At 39.9% G+C, this 19,637-nt stretch overlaps 1 protein-coding gene across 1 annotated transcript in view; it reads right to left on the bottom strand.

Moving 5' to 3' along the window:
• Nucleotides 1-881: 881 nt before the first annotated feature.
• LOC149142079 (putative metal-nicotianamine transporter YSL6) overlaps nucleotides 882-19,637 on the bottom strand; it is a 446,819-nt gene continuing 428,063 nt past the window's right edge. Inside the window, exon 7 of the mRNA XM_089453171.1 lies at nucleotides 882-2,023. Coding sequence (XP_089309297.1) covers nucleotides 1,101-2,023 — 923 coding nt within the window. The 3' untranslated portion in view covers nucleotides 882-1,100. The remainder of the gene's footprint in view (nucleotides 2,024-19,637) is intronic.

Here is a 19,637-nt window from a genome sequence, read left to right on the forward strand (position 1 = left end):
AGATAATGGAAAAATATTCCCCTTTGGATTTTAACATATTACTTTTAAACTTTATTTATATTGATTTTTTTTATAGCATTTCTCTTTCAAAGTTCATAAGTCCTTTAAAACAAACATTTATTAGTCTCCTTAATCTCTTTAACCAGAAAACTTGACCATATAAAATTAACCACACTTTTCTCTTCAATTTTAAAAGTGAATCTAGCTTACAAATTTTAATGGGATCTGACTTCCTTTTTAAACCCTTTAATGGTTTTCCAAAAGACTGCCCCTTAGAAAATCACAAGCCCTTCCATTGGATCATTAATGTATTTCACATATTACTTTCTAGTAGCATTGCTTTTCAGGTAATTAGGTAGCTATACTATATTAAAACTATCATTACGAGGGCTGCATGAAGTTTGTGAAGGTATGTAAATATTTGTCCGCCTCATAACTGTACAATATACAACGAAATGTGCCAATTGTCATGTTCAGTGAAAGAACGACATGGGTTCTAAAAACACAAGTACAATTTAGTCATATTATGTAAACCTTGTACTTCTGGTGGCTAGTAAATTTGGTAGAGCATACAAGTAAAATGCTAATCAATGTACACATTTTAATTGAAAATCAATACAACTGATATGGAGAATGTTGGCGATATTGATACCTTTTAAAAAGATGGAACAATATTGTTAATGCATTTCAACCATGAAATCAGTACTGATTTCTTTTATCTGGTAAAATAATACTAATACTACAGTTCTAGACGAAAAAATGTGGAAGCCTTTGAAAGCTGAGACTAAGCGAAAAGACGATTGTCCAAAAGTTATGGAACTGATTGTTATTATAAACATCAAATGTTATTTTTAGAAGTAATATACCTGATCTTTCAAGAAAGAAAATACTATGAATAATTGGTGCACATAGATGAGAATACTATTCCAGCCATGCCACTGAGAGTCATAACAGACTTATCCACTTGCATTCAACCGCGGAAACATGAAAAGACAATGTAGCAGAATCCAGTGTTTAAAATATTCAATTTTCATACTGATAAGGGGATAAATATTGCAATTGAAGTATAACCTATGGGAGACATTTGCATATGAGGTACTTCAAGTGGAGGAAAATAACATGCAGATAGGTGGATTTACTTTACACAGGGAAAGAATTGCCGAAGGTACAGTCCAAATACCATCCCCACAGATTAATCCTGAAGCCATAGCCCCTGAAAATTGTTCAGCATCTTTCCTGTCCAGTCTCTCCCATACAAATAAGATGACAGAACCCACAAACATGTCAATTGCAAAGTAAGCTCCAATGTAGAATGGAATTGCCATAGCCATTGGGATGGGAATGAACCTTGAGATTTTGTGAGGAGTCAAATCCCTCAGCAAGTTGATTAGTATTGCAGACGTAAAGAAGGCATAGCAAATCTGCAGGCAGTGTTTTGGCAATGCTGAAAATCCCTCCACACCCAAAATTGCCATTTCTCGGAAGATCACAACATATGGTGCCTTGTATGCTCCGTCAGGGGAACCTATATCAAAAGCTCTCCAAAACATCCAGAAAGTAAGGGGTGCCAAAATACATCCTATCACAGTACCAGCTAACTGGCTTATAAACATAGATCTCGGAGATGATAGGGTGAGAAAACCAGTCTTGAAGTCCTGCATCAAGTCAGAGGTTGTACATACAATTGACATCATCACTCCACAGGCTACTAAGCCTGCAATTACACCGCCATTAATGCCTACAGATGATGCAAAAATGAAGAGTCCTAGCTTTCCATAGGTGCTAGCCAAGCTCCAATCAGTCAAACCTGCTCCATATGAGTTGCAAAATGCAAAAGCTGGGGCCACAACATAGGAAATCAGTACCAAGTACCATTTCAAGGGAGGGAAAATGACAGGTATTACCCCAACAGAAATTGCTGCAAAACCAACATAACCAGAAGCTGCTACCCAAAATGGTATTCTGTCTTTCATGAATATCTCCTCTTGCCTTTGTTCCTCCACTGATTTTGCATTCTCATTAACTGTCATAACAATGCAGAAGCTGTTAGATGCATTTCAGAACAGTGCTAATAATCTGCCCTGAACTGTTCCCAAAGGATTTTTAAAATCACTGAAATTGTTAGAACTAAATATAAGAGCATAGGTAACATGAAGATTTGTTAGTCAAAGCTCTTAGTTATATGACATACCTCTGAGTTATCTCAATTACTAGAATCATGGGCATAACAATGATGTATGTGAGGCAAATTCATGTTTATCTGTATTTTTTTACAAGATGCTTCCTATTGTCATTGTGTGGAAAACATGGCCTTCTCTATTCTGGGATTATTACAATGGAATGTGGCCAGCTTACAACACTCTAGAAAGATCCCTTCAGCTAAGAAGTTGTGGATGTGGGGTATCTGTTCTGCCAAATTTTCCTAGGACTTGGTCCCAACTGCATCAAAGAACATACATGCATGGGTGATGTTACCCCTCATATAGCACGGGTTATTTGATCCAGTTGAAGACCCTGATTAGGCAGGCTGTGCATGGAATGTTGTGGTTTTGAGCCATATCTTGTTATCAGATGCACAAATATCAGTGACTATCAGTAAGCATTTCTTTACACTCGATAGGCAGATGAAGGATTATTAGATGAAGCTTTCATGGTTTTAATTAGGGGCATTATGGTTTGTGCTTACACTCTCCTTGACACTTCCTTGGTGACATTGTCGACCACCTTTGGTGGGTATTGAGGTGTCTCAAGGAAAGTTTTGTTCTTATGCACACTTGCCTACTGTTGTTGTCCACTAGAGCACATCACCATGGCAGGATTGTTTCTATGGTTTATCATTGTTATACCATTGTTAGATGCTGTGCATTATCTTCATAATTGGCATTAGCATCGCCTGTTTGGAAGTTTGCACCTAGAATATGTGGTGTTTGGGTTTTTCACAGCATTGATCATGTTACCCACCCACCCTAGGAGAAAAATTTTCTCCTATTTGATCAGCCTTCCAGCCAGCAGCTCCATGGATGACTTACAAATAGCTATGCCTTAGAGCTCTCAACATCTGTCCAATCAGTGCTTTCTTCCTCACCTAACATACTTCTTGAAGGAAAGTGGGTCATCTATTACTAGGTACTTTAACCCATTCTGTAATTATGTGCTTTCATTTAATGTTAAGGGAATTCTAATATGAATCATAGGTTTAGCTAGATGATTGATCGCTCTTGATTGTATCCTCGTTCCCCGTGCTTCACCTAGGAGGTTATCCCCTTTGCTTCTAGTCCAATGCGGTCTTCCTAGAGGCTTTTTTCTTTCCTCTATTTAGGAGATAGGAGGCATTGATTGATATATCATGCCCATGTTAGTCCATAATTATCACTTTCCATCAGTCCCTTGTATCCACCTCCACTCTTTGGATTGATTGTCACTTGTCACTAGCACTGACACCTTCTTATCCTCATCTTTGAGCAAGGGCCCAAAAGCTTTTTCATTTAAGAGGATGATGCAGCTGAAAGAAAGATAAAAACAAGAATAGCCACCAAAAAAGGAAATGTAAAATGCAAAACATGGCAGGGAAAAAAGTAAAGTGCGTGGACAAAAGCCTAGCTCGAGCTCTATCTCCCTCATTAGCCATCACCTAGTTCATAGCATATCATGCTCTATCTAAATAAAGTGAACTTATGAATGTGCCAACCTGATAAGCAATAAACTGCTAGATATTTAAGGGGTATTGGAAAGCACTTAGCAAGATGGTTATACAAGCTACGCAACCAAAAAAAATAAAATCATTGAAACAAAAGGTGCTCTAGAAGGGTAGTTAAATTGGCCAAGGAAAGGGGTAACTTAGGCCCCCACAATTGCTCCCTCTTCGCATCATTACACTCAAGATGTTGGACTCCATTCAGATGGTACCGTGACTATGACATCTTACTTGAAGCATTGCCCCTTCCATGTGTTGAGAAATCTAGACGCAACAAATTAGTTGATTTCTCTTTACTTGATAACTGTTTGTGATATATTTTTAAATTTAACTTGATTAGCTTCTTCTTTCACTTATTATTGTTATGTTCTTATCATCAAACAACTACCAAACCATAAAGAACAATGAGACAAGAGGACACAAGATATAGGCTATTAGTCAGGGCCAAAATCTCTCCTCTTGAGAGGAAAACCCACAAGAACTCTTCTCTTCTTATAGAACTTCAAATGACAAATTCCAAGATCTTTGACCCTTGACTAAGACCCCGCCAAGACCAAGTAAGAATTTTTCCTTTTCTTTCCAAGTCAAACCACGTCAACCTTGCCTTGATTGTAGAAATTAATGTGTAGATTCTAAACTGCTCATGAATTTTTCTAAATCACAAGACTAGAAGCTACTCTACTGATCTACGCAAGTAAATTCACGATCGAGAACACAAATCATTAACATGCATCAAGATTTGACACACATACACAAAGATTTATCAAGGGGAAAGAAACTACTCAAAACCCCTTACTATCTGTATTGCATTAATAAAAGAATTTGGACGAATACAATATGCTCTACTCAAGCTTGAGCCCAACCCGCACCTATATCTTCTATCTCTGCCTGACTAACTAACCTTGGCCAATACTTAGCCAATTTTCCAAGCCTCTAAGCTCCTATTTCCTTACGTCGTTCCTTGGGAATTATGCCCCTATTAATTAGGAAATTCTTGTTGGAAAATACTAAGGGAGGGGGGGGGTTTGAATCAGTATTCCTTAGCAATTAACACTTTTAAATCTTTTCATAGAATTAGTTAATCTTCAATTATTGTTAATGTTTATGCAGTAATAATAGTGAATAAAAGAATACAGTAGGCACAAAAATTTTAGGTGGAAAACCCCCTCCGGGTCAAAAACCACTGAACGCTTTTCTAATAAATTCTTTAATCTCTAGCCCCAACTGAAATGAAAGCAACAACTTCCTAGAATTCTAGAAAAGCATTCTTCTCCAGCTCCCACTGAAAGGACGCCCCAACGCCCTAGTTTCTTCAGTGATCAACTGAATGGATGCCCCAACACCCTAGACCAACCTACCACCCTGAAGTGTTCACAGGCTCCAACTTGTAGGCGACTTCATGCACCTGCCTAGCACCTCCCTGCCACCCTATAATGACTGAAATGAGACAAGAGTGTGGATTCCCATATCAGGGACAATGATCAACGATACAATATGATTTACAATGATTTTAACCGAATACCCAATCACACTATGACCTGCAACCCAACCATGACATCATCCCAACAAAGACTCCTATACCTCCCAACAATGCCTTTTCGACTCTAGGCAGATTGATTCTTTTACAATAATGACTCTTCCAAAGATGACAATTTTACAAATGACTCTTTTACAACTTTACAATGATGACTCCTGGTCTTCACACTTCTTCACAATATATAGATGATTGTCATGTCTTCAAAGGATGTCCCGCTACAATGCCTCTGATTTGATACTCCAGCTCTTGAATTCTTGCTTGAAGTTGTACTTCAATCTTCTTCTACCTGCGTGCAAAATTTGCCCGATGAAACCAATCCCAAAACAAAACAAAATACCCTTCAACTTACCTTTGCCAACAAAACACATGTAAGTACATAATAATGAATAAATACAAATTAAAATTACAATGCTTGTCACTTTTGTTGTTGACTTGTTGCAGTGGTAGAAAAAGACTCCCACTCTTGATATAGGCCTGGACTTTATGCAAGACTATATCCAAATCTGACCTAAAGATATATACAACAAAAGCTAATGACAGACCCTAGACTTGTGATGGACCAAGTTCTAAGTACAACAACAAAGACCATTCCATCAATTATGACAAGACAAGTAACATCAACTTACAACATCATATAGATTTAGCAAACTTGGTGTAGCATAAAAAATGTGTAGTATCAAGAATAGGACATCCGAAAAACTAATTGTGACATATAGAGACATAGAGATATAACCAAGACACTATATATACTTACGTTGTCTTGCAAAAACATATGTCAGAGATGATACTCAAAATTCAAATGTAAACACTAATCATATATACCTTGTTGTAGGAGACTTACCCTTGACTGTTGATGTGTGGTCCTTACTACAGTGATCCTTGAATGCATGTTTTTTCTTGCCTTCTAGGAGCTCGATATTGAATTTGTTGTATCTATGTAATTTTGGATCTCCAAGGTCTGAAATTTCGTCCTGTGGTAGCCCTCTGAGTCCTCTTTCCAACCCCACGGGTCTGATCAAGATTGGATTCTTCAAGAAAGAGTTATGCCCAATCTCCCACGATGACCTGATTATCGACTAGTTCAGTAGAGCGAACTTGTACGAAGTGCCAAATGTCATTGTTGCGACATTAGATCCTGAAAACGCTACTCAACAAACTACAATCCGTCCTCTTTCTGTGACTATTTACGAAATTTGAATCCAGTGCTCAAAGGGAAAGTTATGATGATTATCCCAATGTCACATGTTTGACATGGAATTCAGGAGTCTGCAAAAACCCTAACTTCCTCATATCATATCTCCGAAATGTAGCGAACCAAGATCTGAAATTCGATCACGAGGTTCATCAAGATTTCGGCTCAAATGGGTTTTAATTTCATCTTCTGAAGCTTCACACATAAAAAGTTATAGCAAAAATTCCACAATGACCAGTTTGAAGCAACAAAATCCCTACTAGAGGAGGATATGAGGGTCATTATTTATATGAATGTCTTGAGTTGAGAGGGCCCTCAACAAGTGAACGTTGGAGGTATTTTAGGAGCAATTTTTTATTATTAATTATTGACTATTGAATGAGCAAAACCAATTATGAGTGCCATGCCACAACTCCATATGGTTTTAGCCCACTAACTGGGGTTACTAACTTCAAACATGAATATCTCTCAAACCGTGAAGAATTACTTGGCGTGCCATATATCAACAGAAACATCTCGACGCGTAGAATACATATAGAAGATCCTTGACTCAGAATAGAATAAGTTGTCAAGTCAAAATGCCCATGCAAGATTGGGGTAGCCACTGGTGCTGCTTGGGTTGACATCAATGACAACCACTAATCAACAATTCCCTCATCTGCATTGCGCAATTCCTTTAGGTCAATTCTCTGACTGCATGCACCACCTGTACAAATTGAACTAGTTTACAACTAATAGTACACTACCCTTGAACTCCAATCTCAACTAGGTAACTCGAATTCTCTGCATGCATGAATAAATTTAGGCTGATTAATCAGTTAACTGGATGATCACTCAATGTGAAAAAGTTACACACCATTGCTAGACCTTCCACCAGTTCCTCCAATAGTTGGAACTAGTTTAACTGACCATAACTCCATTTAACTGAATTAAATTGTTACAACTGAAATTAACTCAACCTAGGCTCCAAAGATTACTAGGAATCACTGTACACAACTCAAGTTCATTCCCCCAACTCGAATTAACTAAGCTAACTGAGTGATAACAACTATATCACCTCAGTTAACTCATTCAAGTTGTTTGTTGACGTGGAATTTTGAATTTCTCCTAATTTAATCAAGGGAAAATTAAATAAGGAATTTCTTGTTGCATTTTCAACATTGATGTTGCTGCAACTTTTTCTTTGTTCTCAACTTCGGCTCTAGAACAGCAGACTGTAAATTCAGACTTTCTTCCTGCAATTCTCAGCTTCTTGTACTTTTCTGCAACTTTCGCACCTGTGACAGATGTGTGACAATTTTAGTCCTTTTACTCCTTCACTTGACTAGGCTTCCTCTCCTCAAGATCTCATCCTGCAAATTAAACTATCTTGACACCAAATTTTGGCTCCTTGGTATGATTGTAATTCGGTCTTTCTTCTACAGTGGATGCCCTAGTTTTTTGCACGTGTGGAGGGAGTTGTAGCCCAGAAACAATCCTTAAAACTTTGTTTTTCTTTTTCCTTGTTTCTCTCATTTTCTTCACTGGTTATTTTTCTTTCTTCTTATGCTTCCACGAACTGCTTGGATGATCTCCTTTGAAAACGAGGTTGAGTCATTTATATAGACTTTTTGTCACATCTAGTAGGCCGACTTGTCACTTTTTGATAGGCCGACTTGTTGCTTGCATCTTCACAAGGTCTTGGAGGGTCTTTGACTCAAATAATTCTTTTTTCACAATATGTAACATGCCCAAAAGGGTCTTCCATACATGACAATGACTCAATGGAATCATAGATTCAATTACAAGCCCTAGAAGCACTCGATGGGTGCTTGACCTATAAAAAAAATAACCTTGAGCATGAAACCCATGCCTCAAGAATAACAATAATAAATTTATTTTTCTCTTTACATCAAAGACATAAAATCATGATTACATATGTCATTATGAAGGCCGAACCTAGTTACATATTTCAACACCATGAATATCTTTATCACATGCACTTGTGGATTGATGTGCCTTCCTAGGAACTGTCCTTCCATTTGGGGTTGGAAGCATTTAATAAGGCTAAATGGATTATCATCCAAAACATAAGTGTGGTAACTTGTTTACAAATCATCTGCCAAAAGGCTATTTGAAGGCTTGTGTGGAGTATTTTTGTGCCTCTAGCATTAAATATGATCCACTATGATACTTTTATGATTTCTTTACCTAATGATGTTGATCTCAATTGATCTTGAAGGTATGTTTCAGGTGGTTTATCTTATAGATGCATTGGATATCCCTTAAGGGATGGCTTGACTCTTCTACAACACTTTGAAGAGGACATCTATCCCAACATAAGAGCACTTGTGACCTTGCAGCCATAACATTACCCATCTAGAGATGAGCATTGGCCCTTGGGTAGCCTCCACATGGATGTATGACACCTTTTACACCTCCAAATGCTAAAACGTTGAGTAATGAAGTCAGGTCATTGGTAGGATTGATGATGAGCTCTAGAGTACCTCACACACCCGTAGGTCAGCCATGTACCTTCTTGATGGACGTTGCCTTGTTCCAAAGCTCAAATGACGATGGTGATCACTTGAGACACTTTGGGAGGGTTGACATACCTTCTTTAGATGACGATGATATGCACTAGGTTTTTCACATTACCCATGTAAACCCTAGGATGATGTAATGTCCCTTTTTCGACAATAGAAGCATGGAGAAAATTAATATCTTCACTTGTAGACCTCGAAATTCGATGATTTTCGTTGTGTTGGATTCGTCTCAACGTCCTCTATCATCTCCATCCATCACATGTCCAAAAAGCTCCATAGTTTTGGCCCAAACATCGATGGGTGCAAAACCCCAAGCTTGGGTTTGAAGCCCACAAGGCCACTTGTGGAGCTCCTTCCTCCAAACCCTCGATCCTCAAGGCTTGGAGTACCTCCCAAGCTACAAAAATCACACTCCTTAGCAAGGGAGGTACTTCCAAGACTAGGAAGTCTCCATCAACATAATCACTAGGGACACTAGCCCATCTAGCATCCATCACTGCAGCATGCTCTGTAGAATGAACCCTCTAATCTTCGTAGTGCCTCTACCTCATCACATCTGAACCTGAAGATCCCAAACCTCCATAGGGCTTCTCCCTCTAAGGCTAGACTCCCTCACAATGTCCACCGACTCAATCTTGCAAACACTCATCCTCTTGGATCAAATACCACTCATGCAAATCCCACCAATCTCGGATATGCAACATCACAATTCGTTGAGGACTCTAGCTTGTCAATCTGTAGTCCATCGCATGAAGCCATCTCGATCACAGTGATCTCATCCATGCCAAAGCAATCCTCGATCTTTCCCAACTATCCATGGAAAATCAACGGAAGCCCATGATCAACAATCTTCCCTACAACAAACTGTTGTTCACCAAGCTCTCCACCAATCCACCAGAACTCCCAGCCAATCTCGTTTCCAAGCTAGTCAAGACCACATCTCAAGGTCTTCCACTGAACCCTCTGCTCCATGATCTAGACACCCACAACTCCCTCCGAGTTGCTTCACTATGCACACTCTGTTTCACTAAAGTAGCTCAGACATGCTCTGATACCATGTTGAAATTCCACGATCTTGGTCTCTGGGATAGAATCTTAAATCACTGATGCTACCAAACCAAAGACCACAACGAAACTACTTTGCATAGTGGAATATAAAAAACAGTAAATCTACTAGTGCACAAAATATAGACAACTTTTTACAATTTTGTACAATAACCCAACTTCGTTATATTAATCAAACTGAATAATACAACAACCTAGGGCTCCCGTACTAGGCATAATGGCCCTCATACATCCACTGGTACAAGAATACAAAACTGGGGCTTGGTGTCAATCCATCAACAACCAATCTACCCTCAATAAGATACACTAACTGTTGAGATGATGTAGAGCTCCTCACAGCTGCCTTGGTCGTACCCTGTACCTGCCTAGTCCTTCGGATCTCGATCTGCAACACTGCCTCTATCAACGATCCAAGTCCATCTGGCCACTGAACCTCAGCTATCCAATCTGCTCACTAGTTGTGCCTTAGTCCATCAAGGGCATAACACATCGAGACTCCTGTCGAGTTGTTCACAGCTCCACTTGTGAACAACTCTCAACTACCCATTATTCTTGCTTAGCTACTTAGGGACTTCAGCCCACCATGGTCTTTCTGTGTTACTCCAATGAAGACCAGCATAGGTTACAGAGGGCTACCACCTATCACTGCAAGATGTCCATCTCCCACAATGAACATGAGCTAGGAGGATTGTCCATCATTTGTTGTAGAAGTTCTTCTCCACACACAAGTCTAGGGTTGCTCAATTGCTCCTCTGGCTCATCAACCTTTGAGCTCAACGACTACCACTCTAGCAACCATCTAATTCCATGAAGATGGTGCATACCGGGCTCCAACTTGGGCACCAAACTATAAATTCCCAATCCTTGTCCACACTTGGTCCACTCTTATGCTGCCCTCCAACAAACCATGAGTGACCAATCCTCGTTGTAGCATCTGCTCCTAGTTAGGGCATCCAAAACCTATGGAGACCCTTACACATGGCTGCTAACAGACTTCACCAATTGTCCTCTTCTAGGACCTTATATCCTCTAGTAATACATCAACAAATGAAGACAGTCATACCTAATATTCTGCTTCACTTGTCATTGACATCTATGCATTTCCATTGAGAATTGACAGACCTAGTTAGGGTACTTGTTAGCCCTAAACCACTGCTGCAACCTCTGCATTTTGTCCACCAAAATAGGTCCTTCAAGCTTGCTATCACTTCTTGTGATTGCAACCTAGGTTAGGCTCTCACCTAGGCCTCTCAACCTCGTCCAAATGAGGTTCTGACCTCTGCAATTATGATAGAAAGACTGTAGTCTGAATCAAAGACAAAACTTATCTCAGACATGCATCAAAACAACCACCTCTCTCCACCAAAAACATTAGTCCTCATTGCTAGTAACCCTACCCTTCTTCACTGCTCCAAAGATCACTCCAAAGTGTTGTTCCAGCCTTCATTTGACTATAGACCATCGCTTATCTAGAGCATGATCCTACTTGTAGCTTCTCTGAAGCTCTCAGCCTTGATTTCTAGGAGAGAGGCACACACAGACATACCTGCATAGCCCTCATCTCACACGGCCACCTTCTGCTCCACTTCGGTCTTGCAATAGACACACATAGACCCAAACACAATCTCTTATTGCTTCATTCTTTGTCCTCCTAAGTTGTCGCTAGGGATACCTTAGATCTACAACTAAAGCAGAGAGAAAAACCTTGACATATTGCCCTTAGGATCTCACAATGAGGTCTCACAAGGTCTCTATTTATATGTTTCATGTGGGGATCGAACAACCCTCCAAAGGGCACCTCTAACACAAGGCCGACTTGCCTTTATGTCCCTCCTTGCCCACCATAACACATAAAAATTAATATCTTCACTTGTAGACCTTAGAATTCGATGATTTTCGTTGCATTAGATTCGTTTCAACGTCCTCTATCATCTCCATCCATCACATGTCCAAACATCCCCATGGTTTTGGCCCAAACATTGATGGGTGCAAAACCCCAAGCTTGGGTTTCATGCCCACAAGGCCACTTGTGGAGCTCCTTCCTCCAAACCCTCGATCCTCAAGGCTTGGAGTACCTCCCAAGCTACAAAAATCAACACATACAATATCAAGGTCCTAACCAAATCCAAATAGTGCATCGATTTTGTTCACATTGTTAAATAAACTATGTTGTTAAGACATCATAGCAACTATAGCTTATCAAAGCTTTATCAAGATCAATCAAAGAGCTAGTTAGTGGATCTTGAGTATCACACTATTACCATACTCATCAAGTTAGAGTATATCAAAGTTGCTATAAGGTGACTAGAATATCACAGGCATCAAACTCCCACACGTGTATAAGAATATTGTATGAATCAAGACTTCTCTAGGGATGATGCTCTTGACATAATTTAGGGCTTATCTTACCATCGAAACATAATACAGTAACAATACATACCTTGCAATCTTTGGCTACCTTAGCCATTTGGAGTATGAACACTTTGCATAAGCCCATAATAGATTTGCATCAAGTTTCCCTTCTGGCTCTAACTTCCTCTTTCCTGCACCAACTTTCTTCCTGAAGCTTACTCTTCTTATAACCTAACGATCCTCAGAATCTCTTTGATCACATGTTGATTCAAGAAGTTAGTGAACAAACCAAATATTTTATGCAAGAAGAATGGCCAATAATCTAAGAATGATAAATCTAAACAAGAGAAGTGACATAAAGAAGTAGCATAAGTCTAGAAGGTACTTATCTTTGACAAGGTGAAGGAATTGATCAAGTCCTCCTTGATCCAAGTTCCAAGAGTCATTATTGTTCACCTTCCAATATCAATGTTGACTTCATTATTTTCAATTGGCTTAATGAACAGTGAGTTTCAACTGAGATTAGCCCATCTAGGATTTCACTAAACTTTCATGAGAGTACCAACCAAACAATATCCAAGGGATAAGCTTAATAGATAGATTAGATCCAAGTCAAGGTTTCCAATCCCATAGTTAATGTGCAATGTCCTTTTTTATGGTGTTCCTTATGACATGGTTAGGATGGACTTTTAGAGTTGGGGGCAGACAGGTCACAGGGGCAGGTTGGTGTCATCAGTGGGCGCAAAGGCTTTTGGAGGGGTTTTGAGAAGTTTCTATGAGGTTTGATGGCATTTTCTTGGTATATTCCATCATTCGCACAGTTTTCCTTTCGTTTCGGTACATTCCGACAACTTTCAAAAACAGAGTTATTATTGCGCCTGACTCAATTAATTACATTTAAGGTGCCATTTCAGGAGAAATACGCGACAAAACACCTTAGTGTAATAGCTCATTGGAACGGGAATGAGAAGATCTATTAGATGGGATGGTTAGATATGAGTTTCAGTGACCTTAGGAGATATGGTGGCCAATTTATCCTTTTCCCGCATTAAAAAGAATATTTTAATTGAAATAAAAGAGGGAAAAATGCGCCATGATTAAAATAATAATAAAATAGGAGGTTCTAGAGGAGTCCATCAGATCTATAAAAGAAGAGGAGGAGACCATTGGAGGACATCTTGGATTTGATATTGTTTTTTGTATGAGAGGTTGAGAACCCGGTTCTCTACTCCATTGGTAGCCCCAAGATGGAAACCCTCGAGTGATTCAATGAGATTGGGTGAGTACCCATCTCCCCTTGGTGAATTCATCCAGAATTCATAGGAGAGCTTAGCAGTACTGTTCAATTCAATTTGGAGGGCCAGCATAGCAGGTGGAGGAGATTATCTTGGAGGCCAGCCTTTCATCTCAGCTCTTTTGGTTGTATGTGCATGTAACCCCGGTTTATATATTATGAATAACGCTGAGATTATTTCTGCTCATTGTTATTTACAGTTCTATGGTGTTGAATTTTACATGGCAATCTTCTATTTATGAAAGAAAATTTTATTTGAAGTATTTCTAAGTTAGAATTTCAAGAAAACCCTAAATTGTTCCATTTAGGACATTATAGTGGTATCAGAGCTGGTGTTCCTGCCAACCTGTGGTTTTATCATAGACTAGTTTCTAACAGAATTTTGAAAGGCTAAGTTCGAGGGTTTGCTTGTTATATTGTTGGACCAAATCTGATGCATGGTGTTTTGGATGGAAATCATGAAATAATAAAAGCTCTAGTTGTGCTTTCCGTCATAAACATTCAAACATTGTAATAACTAGAAAATGCACGTGGCAAATTTTTTGGCCCTGATCGAAGATCCAGCAAGCTAAGGATAATTCAGTGGAATTTCAAGTCTAATATTCTGAGAATTAATCTCCTTTCTTCAGCCAACAGGGTTGAGCCATGAGAGAAGCAAAGCACAGTTTGGTAAAACGCCTTTCCTTGACTAGTCTCCAGATCAATGGTGCGAAATCATTTGGCTGCATCATAGAATGGACACAGATCACATGGAATACTCGAAATAGTCAACCAGGAAAATTGAGTGAGGGTTGCACTTATCAAGAATTTGAACAAAATTTTATGGAGGTCTGAGGAGCAGAACATTCCAAATTGTCATATGGTGGGAAGGCGATCAGACCTGTGATTCACAATGTTGTGCATGAGAAGTCCTGAGTGACACAATTGGAAGACTAGCCGTGCGTAAAGAATGGAATCACGCAGTTTGATCATCTACATGTCGTTAATCATTCATGGTGCTGGTGCAGATGGGCATTGGTACAGTTATAATTATTTGTCCATTGTCAAAAGTTGTGTGCGTGTGAGAGATCATCATTTGTTGTAGTCGGGGCACTGTTCTAGAGGCCAGGGTGATACACATAACTCATTCCATGTAATTGAGGTGGTGCATATCACAGAGGGAGTCGAATCCACAACACCAATGTGTGAGTGCATGCAAGGTTTCTCTAAACCGCAGCATGATTAAGGGTCGTAATCATTGGTAGAATAACGCAAGCCGCATTATTTATCGGTGGAGCCACTTGTTGTCACTCGATCTGAATAACGCAGGCCACATTATTTATCGGTGGAGCCACTTGTTGTCGCTCGATATGGAGCCGAGGATTTTTCATTGGTGGGCGGAATGTTGAGCCGCCATTTCAAAGGATCGTGAATTGTTTCCAGTATTGGTCTACCTGGTCAACGGCACCGCTGGCATATATGTGAATGGAACACATGAATGGGACTGCCATTTCACATACAAAGAAATCCAAGAAAGTCTTGAAACCTCTTGTTGACAGAGCTAGCGACTGATCAGTTCAATATGTTGAAGCCAAGGAATTAATCAACTAGTGGCCGAGTTTTTCCACATTGTCAAAAAATCCAATAGGGGTTGACTGGGGTCGTGCCATGGTAAAATCTATGCGAGAGTCAGACCGAAGGCAACGTCAGTCTCTTGACATATTCAAACTATCAGGCTCACGTTGTTAAGGAGAAAAGAGCGTTGTTACAAATTGCATAAACCTGTTGAACAAATGTGGATACATGCATATCGGGAGTGAGATAATTTGTAGCAGAGTGATTACAGAGTGTACCTCCGATGGGGTGAGTATAGTAAGGATCGATATGAGCCAAGCATATACCAGTACGCTAATCAAAAGCAAATACCGTCTTAATTTAATAGTGGGTTTTGAAGAGATCAAATGACCCCGTATTAAAAAGGGCGAGTTCAATTTCCCTGCCTCAGAGATTTTGACAGTATTATGCACATATGCTCCCTGTAGAAGTTAGAATAACATTGTATGCTATTGTATTCTTGATAGCACTGTGCATATACATGAGAATGAATTGGAATTGAGGTTGTTGTGGCAGAATTGCTGCAAATTAACCTGTAGCAAAGATCGTGCAATGGTAGTAGATCGACAGCAGGGATTGTTACCAGATTGAATGAGTGACAAAGGAGCATTAACAGAATGCCGTGAACTACAAAAAGGAACCAGAGATTTATTGTTGTGGGGTATCATCTTAATCAGAAACTGTGTGGCCACTTGGAGGAGTTGATCTTCATTCTAACTCTCAGTCTACAAGCTCTTGGTGTTGCAGCAATTTCCTGGGCTGAATACACCTCAGAGATCGAGTTGTGTAACTAAGGGATTCATCACTTATTTTGGTTCACTGTAGAGGACTGAAATTGAAAGAGAAAATTTATGTCTATTGGAGCCATTCATGCAAACAGGTATGAGCCTTGATGATATTCATGTTATATTAAGTCTTATCTGACATTTAAGTTCACTGTGTATATTATTTGGAGATAAAACTCAAAGAGTCACTCTCAACACTCCTTATACAAGTTGTTTGTAAGAATATCACACTGAGAAATTCAACAAACTCAGAAAACAGTGAACTAATTATCACAATTTTCCTTGTCATCATTAAGAAAAACATGGATCAAACTTTTATAAACACCATTAATAACCTAGCAGCAATAAACAACAGAGTCTTCTCAAAGGGGGTCTATGCCATTCTTCAGAGAAAACAACCAAAGGATGTGCAGAAGGGGAGGAAATAGGGCACAAAATATTTGCTCTTGGGACAGATTTGAAGCACGTGAGGGTCACATGGAAAGTTCTCTTCAGACTTGATGAACTAGCTACCCTCCTTTTCAAAATGAGTCAGTTAGAAGGGAATAAACTAATTTGGGCTCTAAAACCAACGATGTTTGCTCTCATACAACACAAGTTCTTGGAGGAACCTTGTGAAGGGTTTAGACTTCCAGATGCATCTTGTCTCAGTAACATCATGAGACTAACCGCCCCTATAGCCCCTTACAATGATGATGTTATGAGGAGAGTTTTCAGACTGATAGTAGAAACTTTCCAAGACTTGGACAATAGTGCAGGCTCTACCTTTCGGAAGAAGCTGGAGATTTTAGAAGTCGTGGCCATGGTCAAAACATATGAAGTCATTTTTGATCTTGAGTGTGGTGTTCTTATCATGCGGATGTTTTGATGCTTCTTCAGCATTAAGAAACATCATCCTAACACAGTCATAACACACATGCAGTCCATCTTGTCATCATGTATGAGAGGCCGTGATGCCATTTGCAGGGAGCTGCGAGCTAGATTGTTGACCATTTGAAGGAGAGAACAATTGGTTTCACACGTTGCTTATGAACTAGCTGAAAGGTTGGTTGAGCAAAACATTGGGTTGCTCAGGAGACAATTGACTCAGGAAAGAGTTTCTCAGGTTTGGGGGCTCATGCAACAAGAATGAGCTAAGGAGGAAGGGACTTTGCTTCATCTACAGGGGACCTTGGGGAACTAACCACTCATGCTTGAGTGACACTGTGGAGATGACAGAAGTAGAGCAGGTGGAGATTCTATTTGACCTTCAGGGCGAGGATTCTTCTTTGAATGAGTCCATGCATGAGTCATGTGGAGTTGTTCACAGCAGGCTAGATTTATATTCAAGTGTGTATGGTGAGCAGTCAGTGGACCCTATGGGAGACATTCAAGATGATGAATCACCAGTGATGATTTAGCACGAGTAACATATGGTGGAGCATTAGTCGGCTAGGGAGGATGATGTGCGTAGTATGCCTGATGAGCCTTTTGGGGTGAGCCAAATGGAGGTTCATATTGAACCCGTGATGGAGGAGGATGAGAAACCACTCTTAGGGTCAACCATTGATGATGAGTAGACAAATCTACATACACCTAGCAGGGTAGCAGTATTTGCAGACACTTGTCCTCAGGAGGTGTTGGAGGCTGACAGGGTAGTTTTGCAAGAGGCTAGTAAACAGCAGGAGCGCGGCGTTTCCGATTAGAGGAGGGAGGAGTTGTTAGAGATAGTGGTGCACCCATCTTTGGGCCTACCCATTGATGCAGTGCAGATAGGTGCAATGGCAGTTGGTAGAGCTACAATATTTCTAGGCTGCAACCCTCTCCAAGAGTACATAGACAGGGCTTGTATCACATATTACCCATTTTTGCCTATTATAAAGAGTGGCAAGTTTCTTTAGACAAACCTTGTGGATTGACCAGATAGAGCATCATGAGTTGAGCAGGGACCCATATCAACATAGTAGACTTATTTCTTACATAAGTGTCCATGCCTTGGATTGGCGAGGGATCATGAGCTGGTACCCTATTGATGGAGTATCTTTTTTAGTCAAGAGCATTGCACTACATGAGCTTTTAGAGGTGAGGGATACTACATGCTTCAGCTAGCAGCAGGATGTAGGTTGGCCACTCATCAGTATTTCAACACAACATCAGCATGGTGAGGTTGACCTTGGCATATGCCAAGGGTTGAATTGTGTTGATTTGGGGCAACATCAAATGTGCTCTAAGCCTCAAATTTTGCAGGGAGGCTTGGGCACAGGTATTCCAAAGAACCTAGAAACCATTTTGGGAAATTGCACCCAACGGAAATTAAATTAAAATAATTAATATTTTTAATGGGGTTCCTAAGTCTAAACTTAGGAAAATTAAAATATTAATGGGTATTAATCTAATTGTGGGTGAATCTTCTAGATAAAGATGGAGATCAAGTAAAAATGATCTGAGCCTTTGATTAGGAATTCATCTAGGCCATTGGTTGTCCAACAGGAAGATATAAGAAGGGGCTTGAAGGTCATTTGGAAAACACACCAAGAGATCAACAGATCGAATTTCTGAAGTGAGAAGTTCTCAGGAGGAAATTTTGATTGAAGAGATCTTTTGCAATAGAGGGGAAGGGACAGTGATCCGAAGGAATATTTCTAGATCCAAAGAGGCAGTAGCAAGAGGTTGAGTTATTCCCAGTGCAGGAACACGTGAGTGCAGGAACGCAAGTACAAGAATGTGTGATTGCAGGAACGTGGGTGCAGGAATGCGAGTGCAAGAACTTGCAAGGGCAGGAATGCGCGAGTGCAGGAATGCACGAGTATAGGGACATGCGAATGCAAGCGGCACGAGTGCAGGAAGGACGAGTGCCGAGGTTTCTTAGGGAATATCTCCACCATATTTTCTTGTTGTTTGGATTTCCAGCTTGGCATCCATAGATGTACTCATATTTCATTGCTGCTTAATAATAAAAACCCTTAGAACTGCTACACAAGTTTTCCCGCATTGGGCTTTTCGGGAGACATTTGTCCAAAAGTAACGATGTCCTATGTGTTTGTATTTCCTTGCTCAGTTTCTATGTTTTAGAATCATATTTAATTTGGTGTAGGTTGCTTCAGTAATTTACTTCAATGTTTCAAGAAGAAATCTGTAATAAGTTTGTAATGTAATTTACAATCTAGGGGACGTAGATTCAGTTGGTTGCAATAGGATTCCTGAGATTGTTAGATCTAGGAATTTTCACATGGTACTAGAGCTCTTGATGTGAAACAAGGAAGAGCAGATCTAGCATTGAAGCAAGGGCCAACTTGCTGCAACAAGCAGTAGTTTGAATCCCCCGAGGGATTGCATAGTTCTAGCCAGAAGGGTGATATTTTCGGGGTTGTCTCTCTCTGAGTGAGTTGACAGAGAGGTAAGACTATCGTATCGAGAATTTGCCAAGGCAGAGGCAAAACCTCAATGTAAAGCTAGAGGGATGCAATATTCTGCAAGCTGAGTGCTGGGTAGAAAAGCCATCAAAAGAAGGAAGCAGATCGCATAGTGAGGGAATACTTCCTCAGTGATTTCTTGCCGAGAAATTAGTATTTCTCATTTGTTGAGTAGCAGAGAAGCAACAAACTTCCCAGCTCCATCAGG

Source organism: Pinus tabuliformis, chromosome X (genome assembly GCF_031772625.1).
Source record: "Pinus tabuliformis cultivar Carrire ecotype Pingquan chromosome X, CPIR1, whole genome shotgun sequence".
NCBI classification, from domain to species: Eukaryota; Viridiplantae; Streptophyta; class Pinopsida; order Pinales; family Pinaceae; genus Pinus; species Pinus tabuliformis.